This window comes from Nilaparvata lugens, chromosome 11 (assembly GCF_014356525.2).
Source record: "Nilaparvata lugens isolate BPH chromosome 11, ASM1435652v1, whole genome shotgun sequence".
Taxonomy (NCBI): domain Eukaryota; kingdom Metazoa; phylum Arthropoda; class Insecta; order Hemiptera; family Delphacidae; genus Nilaparvata; species Nilaparvata lugens.
The window spans coordinates 16,766,403-16,791,689 of NC_052514.1; the positions used below are offsets into that span (position 1 = coordinate 16,766,403).

Consider the following 25,287-nt stretch of genomic DNA (forward strand, 5'->3'; position numbering starts at 1 on the left):
TGGAGAGACTTGGCAACGTTTTCTCCTATCTTTCTACACTGCCATTATAATGTGGACCTCACTATATAATTAACACTTTAAACAGACCTATTCACTTGTCAGCCTTTTTAATGTTGAACTACTACAAACTAACAGGAATACAGGCTTAGTGCTGCCAAAAAATGATAGATGGAAAATAGGAATAGACCCAGTTTGTCTTTTACTATTCCACTTAGGTAGCGTCCGTAAAAACTGACCATTTTTTTGGTGAGTGGTGGTTTTCAGGGCAGGCGGAACTCCGGCGACACGCCGAGCCGTGCCTTGCCTTGCCGAGGCATGCGCGAGAGTCTTGCCTCGCACAAGTTTGTACGCCAGTACGCCTGTCATTGTCAGTACTGGGCACGTAGCTTAAATTTCTTGAATGATAAAAAGTAAGGTTACAATCTTATGGAAGTTAATACATTAAGTTATTACATTTTCGTATTATTATTCGTATTTTTCATCTCATGACTCAGGACCTTACGTTTCGTCTGATTAATTTAAATTCCTTTCTTTCAGTTATTTTATCAAATTGATATTCAAGGTTAGTAGGTAGAACTAACTTGTTTATTTCTAAATAAGCATAACCTAGATCTAGATAGAAAAATAACCTATTCTTTATTATAACAACATATTTTTTATTCTTATAATTGTTTAGAATTAAGTTTGTCAAACGTTTACGAAGCAAGCTATGTTAATTTATTGTAAAATTTTAAACCTTAATCTCTTGGATTGGAGTACGATTAGAAATGTAGGTACTCTTAAATATTTTTTATATTGGTACGTATAATAGTGCCATTATTACGTTATTGTATAACCCAATTTATCATTCCTATTGTCTAACTTAATATCCTCAAAATTCACAAGGAAGAACTATGCTGGATTTCTTTTCAAGTATTCATTTTTAGTCCTTCTGATGAAGTGCAGTATAATGTTCTTTCTGTTGAGTATTTTTTCAGGCCCCTACAAAAAACTTAGCTAAGTAGCTACTACTCAACCCTATTCAAGTTTTTTCCAAAATTTAATAGATTTCTCTAGAATTAATATTTTGAAAATTCAAATAGCTTGAGTATGTTGTGAGATAGAAAATATCTTTCTTTAACAATGTATTTTAAAAATTTCATTCAATTTTCTCCCAATTCAGCTATAGGCTAATGGCTCTCCCAATATTTTGAATTTAGGTGCTCACATCGTAAAAAGTTTTCCTTTGGAGATTTGTTCCATTTAACATAGGAAGCTTAATAGTATTTAAATTTAAATTATTTGAAAAATGTTTCTAAAATCGTACATGGGGCATGATAACAGGTTGAAGAAGTAGGATCCTGCATGCTGGCAAGCAGGTGAATTTCTTCAGTCTGGGCTGAGCAACGTCTAGGCTATACCGTATCTATATTTTTGTTGTACAGGGTTGGACAATTAGTCCAGGCAATAAATGCTCAAAACAAGGTACGGTATGGAAAAAAATTGAAACACAATTTTGACCCCGCAGTTTTTTGAGGATAGTGAGGAGGCAAACATGTCAAAAGTCCTCACACCTACCCCATGAGCTAAGGGTTTCGGCTGGTTTGAAAGTTCCATTTTGTGGGTTTTAGTATATATCTCCAACAATATGCGTCTCACGGACATTTTCATCGAATACAAAATTGAATCTTACAAGTTTTCCTTTAAGTTCCATCTTTAACATTTTTTCATATTTCTCAACGTTTTCTAGATATATGCTCTCGAAGTTTGAAAGAAATCCCCTTCTGCCTCCGATTTCTTCATTTGTTTTGCCGTATAAGTCAACGATTGATTAAAAAACTCCGTGCTAGTTATGGGCTCATAGAACATTAAAGTCTCTTTAATTTGATTTATGTATCTTGGGTTGTAGAGCAGCTTACTCTCTCCAATTTTATGTATTAATTCACCATTTCATGTTTTCTATCAATTTTTATAGCAGCTCTAATTATTGGAGTGGAATCAATAATTTCGCAATTGAGGGGCCACCTCAAAGCTCGTGTATACATCAACAAACCATATACACTTGAAGCCCTGCATGAGGCAATAACACAAGAAATTAGAGCAATAGCACATGCAATGCTTCAGATGAGAATTGATTACTTATATTATTGCAACGTCCAGATGAGTGTATGGGCAGAAAACTGACGCCATCTAACATATGCTATGTTTTGTACTTGATAAATGTGTAAATCTTTAATTTTATCAAAATGGCAACATTCAAGGTAACCTTGAAAAACATACCCGAAAAATGTTTTTCAAAAATGAGTATGTAACAGCCATTCCAATCCTCCATATTAATTTATTGCCCAAACCTGAATTATATTTCAAATAAAATAATACATTTATTTTTCATCTTTAATATAATTGATCTATATTATTTCATGTATTACTGTATAATAGACTATAAGTTGATGGTTTTTTATAATCGGCTTTTCTTTTCTAGGCTGAAAAAAAACAGTTTTATGTTTCAATAATCTCAAGGTTTCAATATGAGTGAATTCAATATAAAACAGCAGAAGTAAGTTTATAGTAGCCTATATTAAAACCTTTCTTTTCAATATTTTTCATACATTTGTTGAACACTTTCTTTGGTCCTTGCTGGTTTTTAATAGTTTGATAATTGTAGCTATTTCATTCGAATGTATTTGAATGTGCAAAAAATGATGCCATAGTTGAAACATGGTGGAGCTGGATTGGCGAATGTAGTTTAAAGATTGAGACTGTAATGCACGAGTAAGATTGGGATTGAATGTAATGCATGTATTGAACATGTCTCTGTCATGTCACTAGAGTGCCTCTCTATCCAATTACATGTGTTGCATGCAACACTCTCAGTCTTGAAGCTACCTACCTTTACCGCTCCATCATGTTTTCACCTCATGTGAAGTTTGAGCTTCAATCCACGCTTCACTCTACCTTCGCCGCTCCACTATTTTTCCCTCACAACCATTTGAAATTGTGAAAGAAAAACCGAGCTTGATGCGGAGCTTGCTTCTCCACTATGTTTTGACTTGTTCAACTACATGCATTGCTTTGAATCCTCTTTGCTACCTTCACCACTATGTTTTAACCCTTGGCAAAAAATTCGCTGCGATAACAAATAATGTTTTTAAAAACAATTCATTGTAACATTATCCTTAAAACAACATTTATTCATTAAAAATCAGAAGCACCACATTCCAAGTGTGAGTATTTACTTATATTCAATTATTTATCAGTATTGTTGGAGGTCATCGTATTTTCGAATTCAATTAACTCTTGGTAAATCATCATTAATATGAACAAACTATCCTGTCATCTGAAAAGTTGAACTTCAAACTACAGTTTATGAGATTATAACATTTTTAGAACGTAGCAGTAGAATTCAATTATAGGATATCATTTACAAATATAATTTGCTTTGTAAATAAAATTATTTTTCTATTAATTTCAGTCGTGACCGATTCAAAGCGAGTAAAGGGAAAAAGCAGGCTGCAAAATTCAAACATTCTGAGAAATTAGCTAGAAATGTTTTTGATAGACAATCGAATGCCTCAGAATCTAGTGAGAGTGTTGAAATGTCGATCGAGAAGAAAAGGTATATAAAATTTTGTGAAAGCATAAGAAACTATAATAAAACTCATGGTTCAAATCCAAGCTCTTCAATTGAAAGTCAAAAGTAAGTGATTTGGTGGTATTTACCACCGTTTAGACACGACATCTCAAAATCGCATTCGAATTTCAATTCACAGCTTCGAGTTCCATTCATTCTTAAGAATTAAGTGTAACTCAAAATGTAATAATTGATCATTTTAACTTGATAATCATCTAATACTTATTATTTTAATATATAATTATATGTGTGTAGTCTGTAGTCAATAATGCTTAACTTCCTTAGAATAAATTCCTTTACTTCCTTATACAGAGTGAGTCATACATGTATGGGAACCCTTCAATAAGTTGGAGACTGTTGTAGATATGATACTGTAACTTTAAGGATAAGTTATTGGTCGAATACTCTACCTTTTGACGAACAACTGAATTACAACCCCTCATAAGGGGGTGACTTAGTGGTTTTAACTCAAATATTTTAAATGTAAACACCCATTGTGTGGTACATCATTTTAAAGGCCTTTTTAAAACGAGAAAGATCGCATCGATAAAAATGTTCTATGATACTTGTATCCAAAATGGCGGCTGATTGAACTTTATCAATTATTTCTTTAAAAACTAAAACTTCAATCGGCCGCCATTTTTGATAAAAGCATCATAGAACATTTTTATCCATGCCATATTTCTTGTTTTAAAAAGGCCTTTAAAATGATGTATCACATAATGGGTGTTAACATTTAAAATATTCGAGTTACAACCCCTAGGTCACCCCCTTATGAGGGGTTGAAATTCAGTTGTACGTCAAAAAGTATTCGACCAATAACCTATCCTGAAAGTTACACTACTATATCTGCAACAGTCTACAATTTATTAAAGGGTTCCCATACATATGACTCACTCTGTATAGAAAAGTGCACTAAATTATCGAAAGTTTGGTGATGTGATGTAGAGAAGAATTTATTAGCTAATAAACTGATTATAATTATATCCATACTTTTTCTTTCAACTTATTTCACTTGTTCAATGCTCATAACATTATAATAATCCATCTACTGTTTGATATTTATTATCACAGTACATAAAAGTAGTTTGATGATTTCAGATTTTGATAATTCTATTTCCTCACTTGACAAGTACATTTTTTTATTGCAGACAAAGTCGTCCATTTGTGGCTTTGTGGAATCATTGAAAATGACGCTGTGCTGAATTCAACTGCCTTTTTTATCTACGATTTTTTATTTTTGGGGCTCTGTTATATTTGTTTATATATGGGCACTATTGTCTCATTTCGAATAACTTACTGTGATAACGTTTTTATTTGTTCAGTGTACTTGTTATCCTTATCTATTGTTTTGTCAGAATGTTGAGAATATGACACTATGATCTTGTGAATTGTTTTAAGGTCTTTGAAATTGTTCCTATTTCATATTTATGTTTTGTTGCAGTAAATCTAGAAGGGAGAGACGAAAAAATCGCGAGCAAAAGTCAAATCAAGATAATGCCGATAGTAACGAAAGTGACAATGTGGCAAACAGGGAACTGGATGATCCTTCGCCTTGCTCAAGTAGGTCTCTTGAATTCAGTCGAGATCGTCAAAATACAAAAGAAAACAACCCCACAATATCCTCTATCCCTCAAAACCAAAAGAAAGTAAAGTCACAAAAAGTGTTCACAGATAATGATCAGCAAAAGAAACGGGCTAAAACCCCTGTTCAATCTCCAGTGACCGAGCATAGTGTGATCTACCACTAGGTCTTAGCTCGACTGAATTTACTTCTCTTTTGAATGAATTTATGTTAGTAAGACATTAATCAGCAGTAAAACCCTTATAACTATTAGTTTACTACCAATAATATGAATAGTGACGTTGATACGCTGGTGATATGCTGCTTTCCACTAGCCTATCTTCCAATGAGCTTGACAGTGATTTCCTAGGATTCGAGGAAGTAAGAGATAAGGACATAGAGATACTTTTTCTTAAATCTCAAATATTTGAACTTGAATTCAAACTTGAAGCAAGAGATTATTTGTATCACGAAATTAACGAACTAAATTCTACTGTAACTAAAATGAAAACAACAATAGAAGTACTCAATGCAGATAATAGTTTTTTAAGAGATAAGAATGATACTTTAGAGGCTGAACTTGCGGATCTCAGAAACTTTTATTCTCCTGGTGACACTCAACGGATTGGGAAATCATTAGATAATATTAATAATGTTTCAATTGATACCGCTAATTATTTTGATATTTTGTCAGATCTAGGAAATAAATCACAATACACGGTAAATAGAAATGAGAAACGAGATAAAAGGGCTACGTATAATAAATAGAAAAAAGTCAACAGTGAAAAATGGGAAGAAAATTGTAAATAAGGTTTTAGTGCTGTCTGACAGTCATGGGAGGGACATTGGATGGGAGTTGAATGAGCAGGTGAAAGAAAGTGGGTTTGAGGCAACGGTTATATCGAAACCAGGAGGTACTTTTAACGAAGTGACGCGGTATATTGACATGCTCACAAAAGACTACAATGTAAATGACAGCGTGGTAATTTCAGCAGGTACTAACGACGTGGTTAATGAAACAGTGCAGCCTACAAACTTAGACCTAAGTAGAATAAGGAAAATTTCTAAACGCTCTAAAGTAGTCATATTATCCATCCCATTTAGGTATGATAAACCATTAATGAATATCAATGTTAATAAGCTCAACGCATGGATGGCTGATGAAATTACAAATCATTGAAATTACAAGATCATTGATCTGAGCAATTTTGACATCACTGATTATACGCAGCATGGCTTGCATTTTAAACAAACAAAAAGGTAAACCAAAATTAGTAAAATTGTTGAAAAATCATATCTTGGAAATGAATGATATCACTGATTATGCAGGTAGGCCTGTATCCAATATTCCAATAATAAATTGTGGACTTACCGAGGGTATTATTATTGATAGGAGTATTATTGATTATTGTATTATTGATAGGAGTAGATTAGACTCGATAGGACACATGAGAGAAGAAGTGGAGTCAAATGGGCAAACTACAGGTGATAAAGGTAATGAAAATGTATCTGCTGAGCTAAATGAAAATGTTTCGCTATTGTTAGGACAAACAACTCAATTTGGTGCTATGATGAATACGAGTACATCTAGTTAAAACTATTTAGTTCAAAAAGGAGAGTTGCCAACCTAAAACATTTTAAATAGTTATAGAGTAAAAAATGTGAATTGTAAAGTGAAGAATGGGTTAGTAATCTTCCATCAAAACATACAGCATTTGGAGTCTCGAATTGATGCACTGATTATTACATTACAGGAAATTAAACCATACATAGTTATTGTGACTGAACATAAATTAAATGAAAATGAAATTCAAAAAATTAAAATACCAGGACATTATTGTAAGTGTTGGTATGTAAGGAAGTCTTTTAGGGGGGGGGGGGGTGGAGTATTGATATTAGTATCTGATAAACTAATCGAATGCAGAAACATCATGAATAAGACAATAAATGTTATAAATGAAGATAAGATTTTTGAAACATGTACAATCGAAATAGAAATATATTGTAGCTGGATTTTATAGAACTCCATCAGAAAATATTGAGATGTTCCTGGAAAAATTTAATCGATTTTTTATAGAGATCTGTAATATTAATAAAAATGTAGTAATAGGAGGAGACTTCAATGTCGATGTTTTGAGGGAGGGTAGAAAGAAAACTGATTTTATTAATGTAATAAATATGCATGGATTAAAATATACCGTAGATATACCCACTAGAATAACTGACTCATGTGAATCGGCAATTGATAATTTCATCACCAGCCTTAACAAAAGGGATATTCTTGTGGAGTGTTTAATTACGGCACTTTCGGATCATGATGGGCAAATTTTCAATATATTAGATGTAAATAATAAGCTTAAAAGTGAAGGAGTTATTAAAATGGTTAGGAGGTATGAAAATGATCAAATTACTTGTTTTAAGAATGACCTAGCCACAATAGACTGGACTGAACTTTATTTGAGTCCTGTTGAGAGTAAATTCACTTATTTTTACAATTCACTAAAGTATTATTTCAATTGGCATTTTCCTCTAAGTAGAATTGTGAAGAAGAGACTTAAAAATAAGTGGATTGATGTTGAAGTTGTCAATGAGCACGAAAAGCTCATACAAGCTAATAGATTATTTAGGACAAATAAAAATTATATCAATTTGAAGGAAAATTTAAATACTCATAAGAAACGCTTTAGAAAAACTATTCAATTAAAGAAAACTAAACACATTGAAGCTAAACTAAAAAATTCAACAAATGTAAATAAAACAATTTGGCATATAGTGAATACCGAGACACAAAACAAAAATGATAAGGTTTGCAAGAATATTTTACTCAGGAATAACAATTTAGTTATAGATAATCCCTATGATGTCGCAAATATGCTTAACACTAATTTTGTAGAAATGGTCGATACTCATGTTGTACCGAATCTAAGCAAATCTGGCACACCAATAAATGATAAAGAGCTACATATCACAGATTTCAAGTTTATCTCCAAAACAATTGATGAAGAGGCATTGTCCAATATCATAGATTCAATTAAACCAAAGTGGTCAGCAGGGTATGATGAAATTCCCATGAGAATTATAAAAGAAGCTAAATCATTCCTAATTGAGCCTCTGCTACATGTAATTAACGCGTCACTTATACTTGGTAAGTATCCAAATGAACTAAAAGTATCAAAAGTGATACCAGTGTTCAAAAAAGGAGATCCTTACGATCTTTAAATTATAGACCTTTAGCAATTCAACCTTCAATAGCAAAAATATTTGAAAAAAGTTTGCTAATACAGCTTATTATTTTGAAACAAACAAATTACTAGACACGCAACAGCATGGTTACAGAAAAAACAGGTCTACAACGACTGCCTTGATAGAGTTTATTGAAAATATTTTAGAGAAATTGGACAAAGGGGACAGCATTGTTGGCACCTTCCTAGATTTAACAAAAGCATTTGACTCTTTAGATCACAGAATATTATTAAAAAAAACTAGAAACTTATGGAATTTGGGGAAAAGAGCTCAACTGGATAGAATCATATTTGGTGGGTCGAAGTCAATATGTAAATATAAAGTATTATGATGAAAATAAAGTAAGTGATATTAAATCTAGTTTGAGGTACATGAACTACTCTGTTCCGCAGGGATCTGTTTTGGGGCCATTTTTGTTCCTTTGCTACTTGGGGGGATTACCAAAATATACGAAATATGTAATTGAAAATAATAAATTTTGTATGTACGCTGATGACATTAGTTTAAGCATATTCGACAAAGATTTGGAAATAATCGAAGAAAAATGTAATGACACAATATTGCTTTTAAAAAACGTTTTAAGTAAAATGAACCTTTTACTAAATAATGATGAAACGAAATTTGTACATTTCACCTGTAGAAATCCCAAAAGAAAAAGTACAGTGAGCTAAATAACATAAAATTATTAGGCCTAGATCTAGATAACAAACTCAATTGGGAAGAACATGTATCAAGAGTATGTAAAAAAGTAAGTACAGGAATATTAATTTGTACTAAGAAGGCTGGCACCCATTTGTAATTTATTAACTTTGAGATCCGTGTATTATGCCACTGTCCACTCTCATATTTCATATGGCATTGAGATTTATGGTGGGACTAGTGCATTTAACTTGAATAGGATATTAAAACTCCAAAAAGAAGCATTAAGAAAAATATTTTATTTAAATAGACAAGAGTCGTGCAGGACATTTTTTAAAAAGTTAGAATTAATGACGGTGTATGGACTTTATATTTATAAAACAATATTACACGTAAAAATAATGAAGACAAATTCCCCAGGCAATCCAGTGTGTATCACTATAATACAAGAAATAGGAACAACTTTATTATCAAAGAACTTCGTAAAGAGAAGTACAAACAAATCCCAACCTATATGGGCATCAAATTCATTACTTACCTTCCTACTAGTATTAATCATGAAAAAGATATTACAAGGTTTAAAAACAAACTGAAAAAGTATATCGTGGAATTAGAATTATACAGTTATGAAGAATTTCATAGTGCCAACTCATTATGTATTTAGACTACCTATTGTTGATGTATTTTGTTTTTTACTTGTATTTATTTTATTATTATGTTGAAAATAATAAAGCAAGACGCATTCATGTACATTTTTATGTATGTTTTGAATAAAGAGATTGATTGATTAGTAAGTGACTGTTGTTAGGCTGGCCACTAACGGTGGAATATGCATAATAAACATGAAAAAATCAGTTCGCTTCTGTCAGGTAACAAAACAGTTGACAGAAATCGAGCTCTCTTACCACAAGTCAGCTGATTTTCAATTACAGGGTACTGAAAAGATCTCGTTATTTTATTATTGCGGATGATGCCCACATGAGCTTTTAGCTTGTGCGTGGGTAATGAAAGTGCATGGGAGGTTTTATGAGATCAAACGTCCATGTCTACAGCGGGATTTGAACCCACAACCTGGGAACGCTAGCAGACTGAAGGGTGGAATGCCTTAGTCGTTTCGACTATCCTGGCCGGCTATCCTAGCCTGGTGTAATTGATACTTTTTCATTATTCTGAATCATTATTGAATAATTGGGCAGTATTATGAATATGTACTTCACATTATTCACAGTTAATTGTGCATTGATTGTATTTTTGTTGCAGGCCAGAACAGTCAGCAGACTACTTTCACCACAGCTGGTCTCAGTCAAAGCGATATGAAAACAGTACAAGGATTCTTTTCACAACCTTCAACTTCCAAATCTATTGATTCCGATTTGTCTAATAAGTACGACTGTTCAAAAGATAAGAGTTCGAAACAATCATGGAGATCAGAGTGTAGGCCTATCCAGCCAGAAAACAGGAATGGATCCAAAGGTAAATCGATCTTATGACATTTATTATCAAATTACTCAATTATTACAAACATCGATTTTAATTAGTTAAGTTCCCTATTCTATCGTTTGGACGTTTTCTACGTTTTTGAATAAAAATTAATCTCAACAGCTTCGAGCTTGATTGAAATATTTCAAGTTTCACCAAAGTATTTAAATAAAAAGAACAATAATATTAATATTTAATAATAATTGAAGAATAATATTCTTCGAGTCCAAAAGCGCTTTATTTGATAATTGATAGGTACTTCCTATTAAATACAAATGAAGACTGCATTGTCGTTCTTAAAGAATTGCAAGTGACTATAATTATAATTCTTAAAAGAAACTCATCTTCAATAATATATCATTGTATTGCAGTTATGTTCAAATCTCGATTTTCCAATATTAGAAAAATGCTGCTAATTATTCAATTCGATTCAATTAGAAAAAACCATCAGCTATTGAAATCTAATTATTCAATTCGATTCAATTAGAAAAAACCATCAGCTATTGAAATATAATTTGTTTTTATTATGAAATAGTTTAGAAATATTTTATGGTTTATAGTTTAAACATACAAGCCTACACGGTAGGTTTGTAAGAGACCTTTCTTAAGGGTACGTTTATGTCGGAGCTGTGATAAACGATCCTAGCAACGATGAGAGAAGCGATGCTAGTAGGGAGTAGCACTCAGCTTCTATCGACTGTTCATGCCGACAGTCGTGCTTAAAGCTTGATTCGTGAGTTCATGTTTTGAAAAACCAATTTGTGTATGCTATAATGAGTGATTCTGATGAAGATTTTATTTTTGCATCGAATACAGTAAAGCATTACTTACTAGGTTGTAGAGAACGTGAATATTATGCACATCCTATCAATGTGGAGAGGAATGTATTTGGGGAGTATCATCATTTGTATAAAGATTTAAGACAGCATCCAAAAAATTTTTTGACTATATGAGAATGTAAATAGAAACTTTCGACTACATTTTGACGAGAGTATCCAATAATCTCCAAAAGGACTGGAATAATTATCACATAAGTCCTAGCATGGCAGAGGAGCGATTAATGCTAACATTAAGGTAAGTATGTTTATACAAAAAAGTTATATTCTTTGATAAAATAGAAACAATTGAATTTATTCTTGAAATGCATACATCAAGGTCTATATTATGTTTCATTATTATCATTGACAATGAGATAGAATTTTGTAATTGAATAAGAAATAGTTTAATAAAGTGAAGAAAATGTCACTTGCTTACGAAACTCCACATAAATCAACCCAAATCATGAAAAAATATTGGTCCATGTTTGTACTTTGTATTCTACAACTCGATACTAGCCTCGATACTAGCTTCGAAAATGAACCGAGCCATTATCGATGCTCTTATCGATGGTCAGGACCCAAGATCGATTTCCATCGCAGCTCCGACATAAACAGGCCTATTAGAAAGCAAGTTGGTATTATCTACGCGTTGCTAGAATCGCAGCTTTTATCACTAATCGCAGCTCCGACATAAACGTACCCTTACTTTATTTGACCTTTTAGGGGCGATTTTTTGTAGTATTAAATTTTCAGCTCCAGTATTAAATTCATTAGCAGAAGAATAATTCCTGATAATTCTACTAGAGCATTCAATCTGTTACGTGAATAACTATCTTGAATCATTCCAGATACTCATAGCTCCAACATGAAAATTATCTGAACGATATCCAGTTTTATAGTATATACAGTTCAAATTAGATTCTGCATATGGATCTTGCAATCACTTGCATGAATATGACTTTGAAAACTGAAAAAACACTTCATCTCTATTACTAATAAGAGCTAAAACAGAGAACGTTTGAAAACAAATTTTAGTTGAAAAATTTGTTCATAATTTTGCAAAACAATTGAAATTATTCTGCACGACTCAGCAAGGCATTAACTCGGTTCGATGTGTGCGAGTTCTAGTTTATGTGGAAGTAGAGTTGCAAACAAAAAATATTTGAATTACCAAAATAGTTCTTGAATAGTTTGTTTCTATACAGAATTTATTGTTTGTACATGACTTGTTTCAGATTCCATGAGTCAACAGACTTTTCAGCCTTTTCGTCAAGATAGATCTAAAGTAGACTTCTCAAATGATGAATTCGGAGATTCTAAAAAGTACAGAAAACGAGCTATCAAGAGCCACTCGGACAGGAATTATGATTTGCCAACTTATGAAGATAAACTGGAAGGAGATGACTTTGATGATTTGAGTGAAACTACGTTCTCAGGTGAGGCGATTCATGTCAAAAAGTTAGCATTAGTTATATGGAGAGCAGTATTCTGTTTTTTCAATGAAATGGGATCCTTTTTTCTTATCACTATTTGGACGATTGAATGATATTGGTTTCATGTTCAGTAAATGTCTACTAGGTTTCATGCGCAATTATATTATTGTTATCAATCTGGTCAATTAATTCAAAATTTGATGTAAGTTGATACGAGGTATTCTGTTTTTTAATGAAGTGAGTTTCTTCTTTTCTTATCACTATTTGGATGATTGGTAATGTTTGGATGATATTGATGTAATGCTCGCTAAATATTCACTAGCTTTAATGCGCAATTAGATTATTGTTCTCTACCTGGACAATTAGTTGAAAAAAATCCTGTAAGTTGATAAGGGGTATTCTGTTTTTTTTTCAATGAAATGGGTTTCTTTTTTCTGATCACTATTGATATGCTTTTGCAGTTTCGTCACATTTTTTGATGAAGGAGCAAAAAGAATGGCTGGAGCAAAGTGAGTCTTGCACGAATCCATTTGCTTTGAACCTGAAGTGTCTGGCAGCCGCTCTGCACACTATTCCCTTCCATTTGAGACAGTCGCTGCCACCAAATACATTGACGGTAATTAACTCTCATCTTAATCAACTCACACTTCACTTCTTCTTCTTATTATTATTATTTTCCTTATCCTTCTTCTTCTAGTCCTCCTTCATCTCTAGTCTCCTCTAGTCTCTATCCTCCGTCTAGTCTTCATCTCTTCCTTTTTGAATGCAGCCTCTCCTTGTAGCCTTGCCTTTATAAATTTTACAATATTTCGGCCTTTTATCAATGCCTCGAGCTCTGAATTGGTTCTTTTCCTCCACCCCTCTCCTTCTCTAACTGGACCATGAATCTTTCTTAGAATTTTCTTTCAAAAACACCTAGATGGTTTTTGTCTTCTTTTGTTCCAGGATTTACACCCGTACGTTACAACAGGTTCAATTAGGCTTTCATATATTTTATATATTTTAAGTTTTGTATTTCTTGTTATGAGCCTTTTATTCAAATCAACTAACACACTTTATTCAAATTATTCCGCCTGGATGACATACTTCTAATTCAGTAAAATACCTCTCTTTCTCATTCTTTTATAAATTCTATCTTCTTCTCTCCCTTGTAATTTGCATGTCATAAATGATAAAAAAAATTCGTTTTTCTCATATTATTATATCTTTACTAATTATTCATTCCTCAATTACTAAACTCTAGTTTCTAAGATTATTTGATAGTTTTAAGTTTATTTAGTTTGATTTATATGTACAATGAAAAATCATAAAATCATTATTCATTATTTACCATGGAATCTACTAGACTATGAATGAGTATTGTACTCCTATTGAGTATTGAATTATTATATATAAAAATGGCTACTTTCATTAATAACAATTAAATAAATAATAGGCTTAGTAATTTAAAAAAAAACACAAAGTTGGTATGCAATGGGTCTTACAAGACCTGGCAATACATTGTCATTTTTGATAAAGAATCAATGAATTATTGATTGATTGATTGAAATCAATCATTTTATTAAGAAGACAATCTAAGCGATTAGTAATTAATTAAACACTATATTTATTACGACGACTAATGTCATAGCCACCTCTAATACACCTGTATGCTATGCTAATGTCATCTTCTGGTGCAACTTCACCCAATTATGCACCAGAAGATACGCCGACGAAATATAATATAGTGCTTTCTATTAACTTCCGATTGGTTTTAATAATGAAGAATATTGTTGTTTTTCTAAGAAGTTTAAGGTGTTTTATTCAAACAGAATATTCGTTTTATCTTTATTATTGAGTATTGAGCTTATCAACGCATCTTGCTTAATAATATTCAAGTAACTATAGTTTCAGTATTCAGACAATATTTCTGTAACTTCAAAAATAAGCTAGAAGTGTTTAAATTATTCCCATTCATCCAGATTACGTATTTAATTGAATAAACTATTTGATTTGAGTTTTAATGAGGATGAAAACTTTGAAAGAAATTTTTTTAAATTTATTTTATACCCGTACAATTGAAGCCCGGTGTTGTTTTAGCACTGGTAGAATATTATTGTAACTAGGTAGGATGAAGAACACAACTGTTGTCATGGAAGAAACTCTTATTTTCTTTACTAGCAAGAGTTTATTGCCGGGTAAAATTGGGGTCGGCTGACCTTCTCGGTTCATTAAATCGATTAAGTTCAGTCATCTACTTTTTCAATTATATGAAGACTCCATTTCCATTAAGAGTGGAGTACTACTTCAAATTGAACTTATACTTCCTAAAAGTAGAAAATGATTGTAGAGAATATAATTTAAAATAGTAGAGAATTTCCTTCATTAGTCTGAGTCAAAAAATTCATGTTACTTTCTACCATTCAACCTCGACAGATTAAAATGCTAAAACGTCTAGCCCAAAATTGATAATGAGTTTATTATTAGAATGATTAATAATTAATCAATTGGGTATCTTTGTTGTGGAATATTCGTTAAGATGAGAGAAATGTTTTTTTGTTTTTTTTTAATAATGTGCAAAGTTTTTTTTTATCTTTTCAGTCGGACGAAGTAACGCGTATGATCAGTGAAGCCGATTCAAAGATACAAATCTACAGAGATGTTTGTCAGGAAGCTGAAGAAGAGAGAAAAATTGGTGTTTTTAGGGAAGGTGATGACAATGTACTCAAAGAAGACTTCATCAGGGATTTTCTGACATGTAGCGACTCGTTTAGTGCCGATAAACAAGTAGCTGAGAACAGTCCCAAAATCGATGCTCCAGCAAGTGGCTATACATTGAATTTTGAATTAGATGAGGATTTATTAGAATCGCCCTTTTCAACTTTCACAACAGTCTCTCAAGATGAAAGTAAGAGTAAAAAGAAGAATAGAAAGTCTAAACATTCAAAGAAATCCAGTAATCAAGATAAAGTAATGACCGGAAATTCTTTGAAAGATGAACGGGGAGAAGATGTTCCTAAGTGGAGGAAGATGTTGGAAATGAACAGTGATGTCAATTATCTGCTCAACTCTTCTTCGGAAGATGAATTCACCAAACAACCAGAACTTAATTCAAAACTGAAAAGTAATGCATCTAGTTCTCCCTCTACTAAAGTCACGAGTAGTGGCTCTGGAAAAATGTCAAAGAAACAAAATAATGATAAATTAAATAGCTCTTCAAAAAAAGTCAAAGGAAATAAGAAATTGAATTGCACTCTCACAAAATTAAATGAAAATCAATCAAAGCTTGATTCATCGATCGCTTCTTCTCCTTCATCTGCTCCAAAAACTACTGATGGGAAATTTGCTGAAGGAGTTTTAAGCAGTCAAGATGCTGTAAGTGACTTATCTAAATCGCCATCGGAGAGAAAAACACGTGTCAGGGGTACTTCGGCATTCAATATCACGGAGTCTCTGAGCGGATTGCTGGCGGAAAAGTCGGCACCAATTCCCTGCAATAATACGATCAAGCAACCATCTTCAAGTGAATCCAGTGGCAACTACCAATCACCAAGTTCCACCAAATTGGACGCTCTTGAATCCGATTTCAAAAGATTGAATTTTGGTAGTCCTAACAATTTCAAGTTTGATTTTAAAATGAGTGGTTCAACATCTCCTTCAAAACCTGGGAATTCTGTGGAAACGAAAACGTTTTCAACCTCACCATTCAAACAAACAAGTGCTGATACTAGAACAATAACAACTTCTCCATTTCGCTTCCCATCAAAACCAAATGATACGTTCAAAACTCAACCTTTCACACCTTCACCACCAGCAACGAAAAATAAATCACCACTTCAGACGTCACCTTTCACTTGTAAATTTGATTTTAGAGAAGAAGATGAGCCGAAAGTAGAAAAACGCAATGAATCACCTAAAAACGCTCATCAAGTAGAAGAGATCAGTAGCTCTATACCATCTTTAGTTATAACTCCAACTAATAAAACAGCTACGCCTGCCATAGATATAGTGAACAAAAATCCAAAATCTAAAGCGGTCTCAGAAGAAGGAGCATCCAGTGTTGCCAGTGAATCTTCCGCCACTAGTATAAGCAAGCCAATCATTGGTGATGATGATGATGATAACGACATTGACATTTTGCTAGGCATCACCAAGCAAACGCCGCAGAACAAGGATAGCTCTACTATTAAACAAGCTGCAAATGTAAAATTGCAGAGCGAGCGCAAAGGTAAGATTCTTATGTTTTTTAAACGTTCCTTCATTTCTCACAATTTCATCCAATGAAGATGTTTCAACACTTGTGAATCTGAATGACAAATTTTCTTCCAGAGGAAAACAGTTTTTAGCTGTAGTAGAAAAAGAACTCAAGTCGCTTGAGGCACACATCAGTTTTTCCTCAACCTACACCAATTTTACTTTGGAAATTAAGCAGAAGAGTAATACTGGGTAAATAATAGGAGTAACTACTTCTCATTCTATTATTTTTGCCCTCATCTACCAAGCTATAAGATGAGTGTAGCAGACTGTTCTCAACTTTAGAAATAATTATCTATCTTAATAATATGTTTATGTATCTATTTAAATATACAACAAAATTAACTTCTAGTCCAGTCAAGGAAAGGTTATAGATGGAAAAGATGGGAAGAAAATTTTTGACCTTGCAGTTCTGTTTAGGGTAGTAAGGAGGTAAACATATCAAAAGTCCCCACCCCTACCCCTGTGCTAAGGGGGTGGGGGTGGTTTAAAGGTACCATTTTTACGGTTTCTCGCATAAAACTCAAGAACTATGTATCTTAAGGACTTAAGGACTTGACTATCATATAACAAATTGAAGCTTACATAATTTCCTACAATATCCATTCACAACTTTGTTTATATCTCCTCTAGTTTTCGCTCTTGAAGGTGTGACATTTTTGAAAAAAACACGTTTGCCACCATGTTTCAAATATTTTTGCTCTTATAAATTTTAAAAAATCGACGGGAAAATCCATGTTGATTATGAGCTTATAGAGCATTAAATTCTCTTCAATTTTATGTATAATTTCAAACTTTTACGAATTTCCCTACACCTTTTGCAGCAGCATTAGTTTTGAGTGTGAAATCTCCATTTATGCAACAATAGACCACTTGACAAAAGGAATTTGGAGGGAATGTTTTAAACAATATTTTTGACTTTGCAGCTTTGTTGAGACTAGTTAGGAGGAGAACATATCAAAAGTCCCCATTCCCAACTCATGTGCTAAGAGGATGAGGGTGGTTTAAAAGTTGCATTTTCAGCGTTTCGCTTCCATGCTCATATCTTGTGAAGAATGCGTTCAATCGAAATAACTAACTATTCAAAAATGAAGCTTGATAGATTTTCTACACTTTTTTTTTAGTGAAATTTTGTGATATTCTTGAAGATTTTCGCTCTTGAAAGTGTGTAATTTATTGTTAAAAATACAGGTTTTTATCCAATGTTTTGCTCTTTCAGGGCTTATAACTCTCGAACAATTCATCATAAAAACTGATGCTTATCGTAGGTTTGTAGAGCATTGAATTCTCTTTGAAATGATGTATTATTTCACTATTCCAAGTTTTCCTTTTATTGTTATAGCTGCTTCAATGTAGGGGGTGACATTTCCATTGCATTACCCTAAACAGAACTGCGGGGTCAAAAATTGTCTTCCAAACATTTCCCTCTATACACTTTTTTGAGCATTCATTGCCTGGACTATTCAGTGGGATTCAAGTTATAAAGTCAGCGACAATGATAGGACGGCATAGTTGACACGTTCCACCGTCTTCTATTATAGTAGATAGCTGTGATTCAAGTCATCCTGCTATATCTGTTAATAATTGTATCAAACATTATATTTGCCAAGAAAATGTATTTTTTCATTAATAATTTTTCGTCATTAAGATTAAATATTTTCACAGGCATTGTAATTCTTTACAGCCTACTCAAACGATTTGGAAACAGTGCGTTATTTTAAAATGACAGAGCTATCTGCTTTATCTAATATGACAGACAAGAATAGCAAACCAATGTCAATGTCAACTTGATTCTCACTATAGAAATAATTTCTCCTCTTCCGTCCCGTGTTATCGGATGGGTCCTTTAAACTGTTGGTCCCGGATGAAGTATGTCAGTCGCGAGGCTTAAATATAATAGATTCAGGTGAAGTGGGATCTTCCCGCAAGGGGCTCCCCTCCAACAAAAGTCATACGAATTCCATTTCTAACTTCATCCGTGCCGAACGAAGACAATTCTGCTGTGTGTCAAGGAATCACCCTGAAATGTAGATCCATGTAGTAGAAATGGATTCTAAAATGTTTCTGATCAAACACCAAATATATATAATCACGCTCTGAAAAAAGCCAAAATAACACATTTTAAAGCTGTGCAAAGGCTAAAAATAAACTTTCTACTCGTGATAGTTTTTAAAGTTTTTCGATTTGTCTATCATCAAGCTATCAAAATGAAAAAGTTTTCCCAGGAAAACATTTTTTTTTCGATCATTACTAAGTAATTACTAAAAAAGTCTATTCAATTTACTAAAAATAACTTTTAGTTGAGTTATTTTTGGTAAATTGAATAATTTTTTCAAAAATTGATATTTTAAGAAAATTTTTGTTCTACTAGATCAACAATACCATGAAGAATCTATCCTCTAAATCTCATGGATCTATCTCTTACCGAATTTGAAATGTTCTGTCCTAAAAATTCAAACCTCAGGCGCTCATATCTCAAAAAGTAATTATCAGAAAAAAAATGTTTTCCTGAGAAAACTTTCTCATTTTGATAGCTTGATGATATACAAATCGAAAAACTTTGATAACTATCACAAGTAGAAAGTTTATTTTTAGCCTTTGCACAGCCTTAAGATAATGAGGTGGCACGCTGTATTTAAGACCTCTCAGCAGGAAATCAATTATAATCACGAAGTAAACAGTCATCACTCTTACAAAGTCATGTTTTTTGCCCTTATGGATTGTTATTGAATCAACAATTATTGTTCTGAGGATGTACTGAAATTGATTTAGAATAATTGTTACAATATCATTCAGATACATCCTTAATCATGTCTCACACTTGCCATATTTAAATTATAGCTAATATTTTCAAATTTTCACCAAATTCTATTATCTTTTTGCAGGCAATCCACAAGATACGACTGCTACTAGTAGGACAAGTACGAGTATGTTGGACGAAAACTTGGATGATTGGCTAGACTCTGTCCTGCAAAGTTGAGCTCTTAACTAAAATAGATTGACAAACAAAATTGATACTACCTTAAAACTAGAAAATAGATAAACAAATATCTGTGATATTTGCTCTGGTCTTTCGGTTGATATTGGGGACTTTCTATGGAAGTTATAAATAGAATAGTTCTCATACAATGTTGTAGCAGTCACTTCCTACAGTCCATTCTCTACATGCTGCCAATTCAAGTGAGTCTTACCATACAATGACAGTACAGTAATAGGCCTACTCATGTACATTGTATAAAAACTCCAAAAAATGCATTCATTCCACCAAAATAACATCAGAAAAGAATAAGAGATTTTACAATATTTTGATAAGTATTGTTATTTACAATAGCCTAATAAAATATTTATATTATTTATAACGAAACAAAACAATGATAAATTATTTAATGAGGGATTTGTTATTCATACTAACATAAAAGAACTATTTCATAGTTCTCTATAGATGAAATGAAATAGTTTCTCCACGCTACTCCAGTTCAACTGGAATTATGAATGAAAAGTTTACGAAGACTTTTGATAAATTATTTATTTATTTGAAAAATCATACATACAGGATGATAATTTATTTATTAATTAAAAAAAGTCACACATACAGGTTTGGAAACAAGAGGCTTTGACTGCCCAAAACTGTTACCCATTCAGAAATACAGAGTTCAATATAGAAAAACTAAAATTACAATACATGATAAGAATGAAATAATACGGTTGAACAGAGTATGATGATTTGATGATTTTTATTCTGATTTTGCTTTTGCTCAAAGATACAAATTCAACGCAGTCGTATAATTATCCATCATTAACTTTGAGACATCAGTTCAGCTGGAATTTTGAGTGAATAGAAATAATTTTTAGAAATTTTAATTTAGTGAAGCTGTCATTCAAATATTGCAATCCATAGCCCTCCTGACTCATTAAATAAAACTTTTGTTATTGAATTAGGAGATAATTCATAAAAATGTACATCAATTAATTTATTAAATTTTGATTGAAAAGAAAATGAACTAGAGAACACTTAATTTTTAGTTTTTAATTTCCCAACTCAAATGATGTAAAATATCTGATCTAAATACGTTTAAATCCATTATCAAGGTGTTTGAAGAAATTTCAATTGTCAAAAAAAATCAAAAGTATTTGATTGTAACTCAAAAAGGTTGACAGTTCCTGAACTGCACCTGGAACTCAGTCCTTAATAGTAACTATGTTGAAACCCATGTAGTATATATGCTCACTTTGTAAAAAGGAGTGCTTGCCACTCTGACTACCAGCTGTGCAAACTATAGAGGGCTTCAAAAATGTATATACTAATCGACAGTGGACGTAAAGTGAACGGAACAACGTAAAACAAATTAAAATAAATATTTGAATTATTTTTGTCTTATGGGTCGCATTTTGAGCTGGGGTCAAGTGTTTTTCAGCGCATGGGCTGTCCGAGGTACAGAGTGAAGGCTACGTTGGAAACCGACTATGTAGCGTCAAGGACGCGGGGAGTAGGACAGATTAATTATTGTTAGGAAATACGTCTCCATAAGACATCGTTCAATCTACATAATCTGGTCTGAATTGGCCTGCTATAGTGTGGTCCATGTTATAATGGCAGTGGATAAAGATAGAAGAATAGCGATGCCGATTCTCTGCATTAATTAATTATATTTCTACACTGTCAAAAACATAACTGTCATCGTTGTGGACCTAGAAAAGGATAGTACCACCGGCTTTGTCGAATGATAGACAAGGATAGCAAAACCAAAGTTGATCAAATACTGTCATTATAACGTGGACCTCACTATAGTGGGTTACCTATAAATTCACTGTTAAAGTGTGTAGGCTTATACATTCCTTGGACTCCTCTGTATATTACAAGCAGTTGCTCCTGTTTTTGCAGGACTTTCATTTTTTAATGAAACAGGACCCTCTGGTAGTCTATGCTGATAATTTTTCTTGCCAGGAACAGTGCTTGAGAAAAGTGTTTTTTATTTGGAGTACCAGATAGGCTTACTGTACTAGAAACTTTTGGAAGTTTCAGAGGGGCTTTGAGGAAAGAAATGCTGTGTCTCTGATCATATGTGACCTGAGTAAGGCCTTCGACTGTGTGTCGCATGAGATTGTTCTTGGTAAAATGGAGCACTATGGTGTTAGAGATGCTGTTCTCCAGACTGCAAAATCTTATCTTGGAAACAGATGGCAGGTCGTTTCTCTGGGAGGAGCCAAGTTCCAGGAATTGCCCATCAGACATGGTGTTCCGCAGGGCTCTGCTTTGGGTCCCTTGCTGTTTTTGATTGCCATAAATGACTTGAACCTAGAAGGGAGGGCTCTAAAATTTTCAGATGTCACCACTATAATCTCTTCTGGTCGGAATCCAACTCAGGCTCTACAGGTGGCAGAGGTTGTGTTTGGAGAAGCTAGGATGTGGCTGGAAACAAATAAGCTCCAATTGAATCTTGGCAAGACTCAGAGGCTGCTCTGTTCATTAGCACAACATAGCCCTGATCATCACAGTGTGTCCCTCCTTGGATTTATCATCGATCCTAAGCTCAAATGGAATTGTCACATTGAGGGACTGTGTAAGAGGCTGGCAAGAGAGACCTATCTACTACGGAAGCTGACACAGCTGGTGAGCAGACCCTACCTGATTGTTGTCTACTATGCCCTCTTCCACAGCATCCTGGGCCATAGGCTGCAGCTTTGGGGTCATGCATCTGATTGTCAAAACGTTTTAATAATGCAGAAGAGAGTTGTCCACATCATCACCTCCAGGTTACCTTGAACACTGCAGACCGCTCTTCAAGTCTACTGGAATAATGACTATATTTAGTTAGTATAAGTGCCCGTCATGTCAAGGTAAATTTTGACAAGTACAACTTGAGGAGAGACTTACATAGTCATAACACTCGGAATGGTTGCATGATTGACATGCCTTATTCCCGACTAAGTAGGACAAGGGACTCATTCCCTACTGTGGCGCTAGAAATCTTTAACAAGCTGCCAAGATGGTTAACAGCCTTGAGTACCCAGGCATTCAAGGCTAAGCTCAAGTGTTGGCTTGAGGAAAACCCTTTGTATGGGTTACATGAGTTCTTTGAAGTGACCATGCCACCTTGATAACTCAAGTTTATACTCATGACTAGCTTTAAGAAAAGTTATATTCTTATTATGTTGACACAACCTATCAGGCTCCTCTGGTCTTGGTGAAGATTAAGTGTATAAGTGTGAAGTGGTTATCAAGAATCTTGGCAAACATTTGTTAAGAGAATCATTTGTTAGAGTCTGATGAAGGCACTATCTGAGTTAAAAGTGTAAAATCTTTTGCTACAAGGTCATATTGATCATTATTTGTAAATGTTTCAACTGTTACAAGTTTTATTATGTTTAAAATTGGTTGAATTGTTTTATAATGTTTTGTAAGAATTTATAATCTAATGATTGGTTTTTGACATTAACCATTCTTGTCAACTTCAACAAGGACTTAGTTGGGTGCACTCACATAACACAGTCAATCCTGAACTTTGCTCATGAAATGAAAATAAGTATGCAGTAAGTAAAAGTATGGAGTAATATCCTAAAAAAGTATTGCTTTTGCTTGTCCGCAAACTTGGACAGGTTTTGCTCGCTCAACTTTAGCCCAATTTCGGTTTCTGTTTTTGTCCACCAAAACACAAAATCATTGGAAATCTGCAGGGCTTTAACCTAATCTTTTCAGTTGACAAAATTCCCACCTTCAGCTGTTTTTGATGATACGCTTTCGAGTACATCGATACTCCTACGATCTTCCGTAACGTGAAATTGATACAACTACTTAGACTGATCCACTGGAACATCCGTTGAAAAAATTAACGTCCACTCATGAGGGGGAACTATTATTATTATTTCAATAGTAATACTTGAGTTGTGATAAAATTTGAATATTCTTATAATATTCAGAATAATTATCAAATTGATTTGAAAAATTTTGTCATTGTAGTCGTCAAAACGGCCACCTGGAGCGCTGAAAGTTGAAAAGCTTGTGCGGCATTTTGCAACATGCAAACAAGATAAACAATTATTCTTCATTTAATTTGGAGGTTAGAAAATGTTTTTCTATAAAAAAGTACATGATAGTATTATTATCACTAATATCGACTTGAATAAGTATTGAAATTGATATTTCTCATTTCAATCAAGCACAATTTATGGTATAATCAATATTCTGTAGTGAGTAACCACTTAAATCGATTTTACACTTGCGAACGAACTTCTTAATTTTCTAAATAAGTAAGTTTTTTTACAAGTGAAATTTCTTATTTGAATGTTGAGGGCCTCTTAACACACTTGACGCAACCCATCCAGCCTTGATGGTATTGATGCAGATAAAGATAATATTGAGCTATGATGGTCGTTTGCTAAGTCGTCACTATACATAGGGGTTTTAACTCTTAATAATTTTCATTAGCCTACTTTAAACTTAAAGTTTTAAATGATATGTTGAATAAGAGAGTTAAACTCAAACAGTTGTACTAAAAACATTACTTCTTACTTCCGGTGTCCTCATCACGATCCTATGAAAGGAGAGTTGTCATTGGTTATCCCCTCAGGGTTGTCAAGCAGGGATCTAGCGTCCTGCACTGTAGTCATAATCAGGTCCTTAGGTGGCTGTATGTGTTTTCACTAATTTAATCTTCCACTCTGTAGAAAGGTCTTTCTGCGAACCTCTTCAGTTCCTTTACATATTGTGTTGGCTCAGTGTGCTCAAGTAATTTTATTCGCTCCGGCAACATGTTAAAGAAATATGACTCTGAGTAATTTTGTGTGTACTTGAATTTGTTCCGCTTGTGCTCCGGAAGATCTATATTATGGCGATTCCTTATGATGACACTATGCTGACTGCTCCTCAGAGAAGATCTGACTTGTTGCTAGTAGTATCGTCTTCAGTACCTAGCTAGATTGATATCACAGTAAGGACCTTGTACTCCCAATATAGTGGTTTGTAATGTTCAATGTAGTCACGCCAAGCCAGTAGTAGTCAGTCAAGTATTATTCTGATTACCTTCTTCTGGTATAGAAGTATCCTATTTATGCAGTTGATTGGTGCTGCGCCACATGCAACAATACCATAGCGCAGGAGAGAGGCAAAAAGCGCGTGGTAGGTTATGAAAGCATTGTTTGTTGTATTCCTGATTCTTCGGATAACATATAAAGCTGAGGCTAATCTTTTACATAAAAGCATAATGTGTTCAATCCAATTCAGGTTCTTGTCAATGATTATGATTACATTATAAATATTCAATGTGACTC

General features: G+C 33.4%; 1 protein-coding gene across 2 annotated transcripts; it reads left to right on the plus strand.

Annotated features, from left to right (window-relative positions):
- Window positions 1–366: 366 nt before the first annotated feature.
- Window positions 367–21,016, plus strand: LOC111052924. Of its 2 annotated transcripts, none has more exons than XM_039437702.1 (9): window positions 367–562; window positions 2,462–2,536; window positions 3,452–3,595; window positions 5,055–5,173; window positions 10,317–10,529; window positions 12,589–12,789; window positions 13,248–13,402; window positions 15,367–16,993; window positions 19,905–21,016. In XM_039437702.1, exons 2-9 carry the CDS (start codon window positions 2,508–2,510, stop codon window positions 19,997–19,999), a joined length of 2,583 nt encoding a protein of 860 aa, XP_039293636.1. In that variant the 5' UTR covers window positions 367–562; window positions 2,462–2,507; the 3' UTR covers window positions 20,000–21,016. The 2 variants fall into 2 exon arrangements, with proteins under 2 accessions (XP_039293636.1, XP_022195433.2); XM_022339741.2 differs by having other exon boundaries at window positions 371–562; window positions 3,452–3,676.
- Window positions 21,017–25,287: the final 4,271 nt, after the last annotated feature.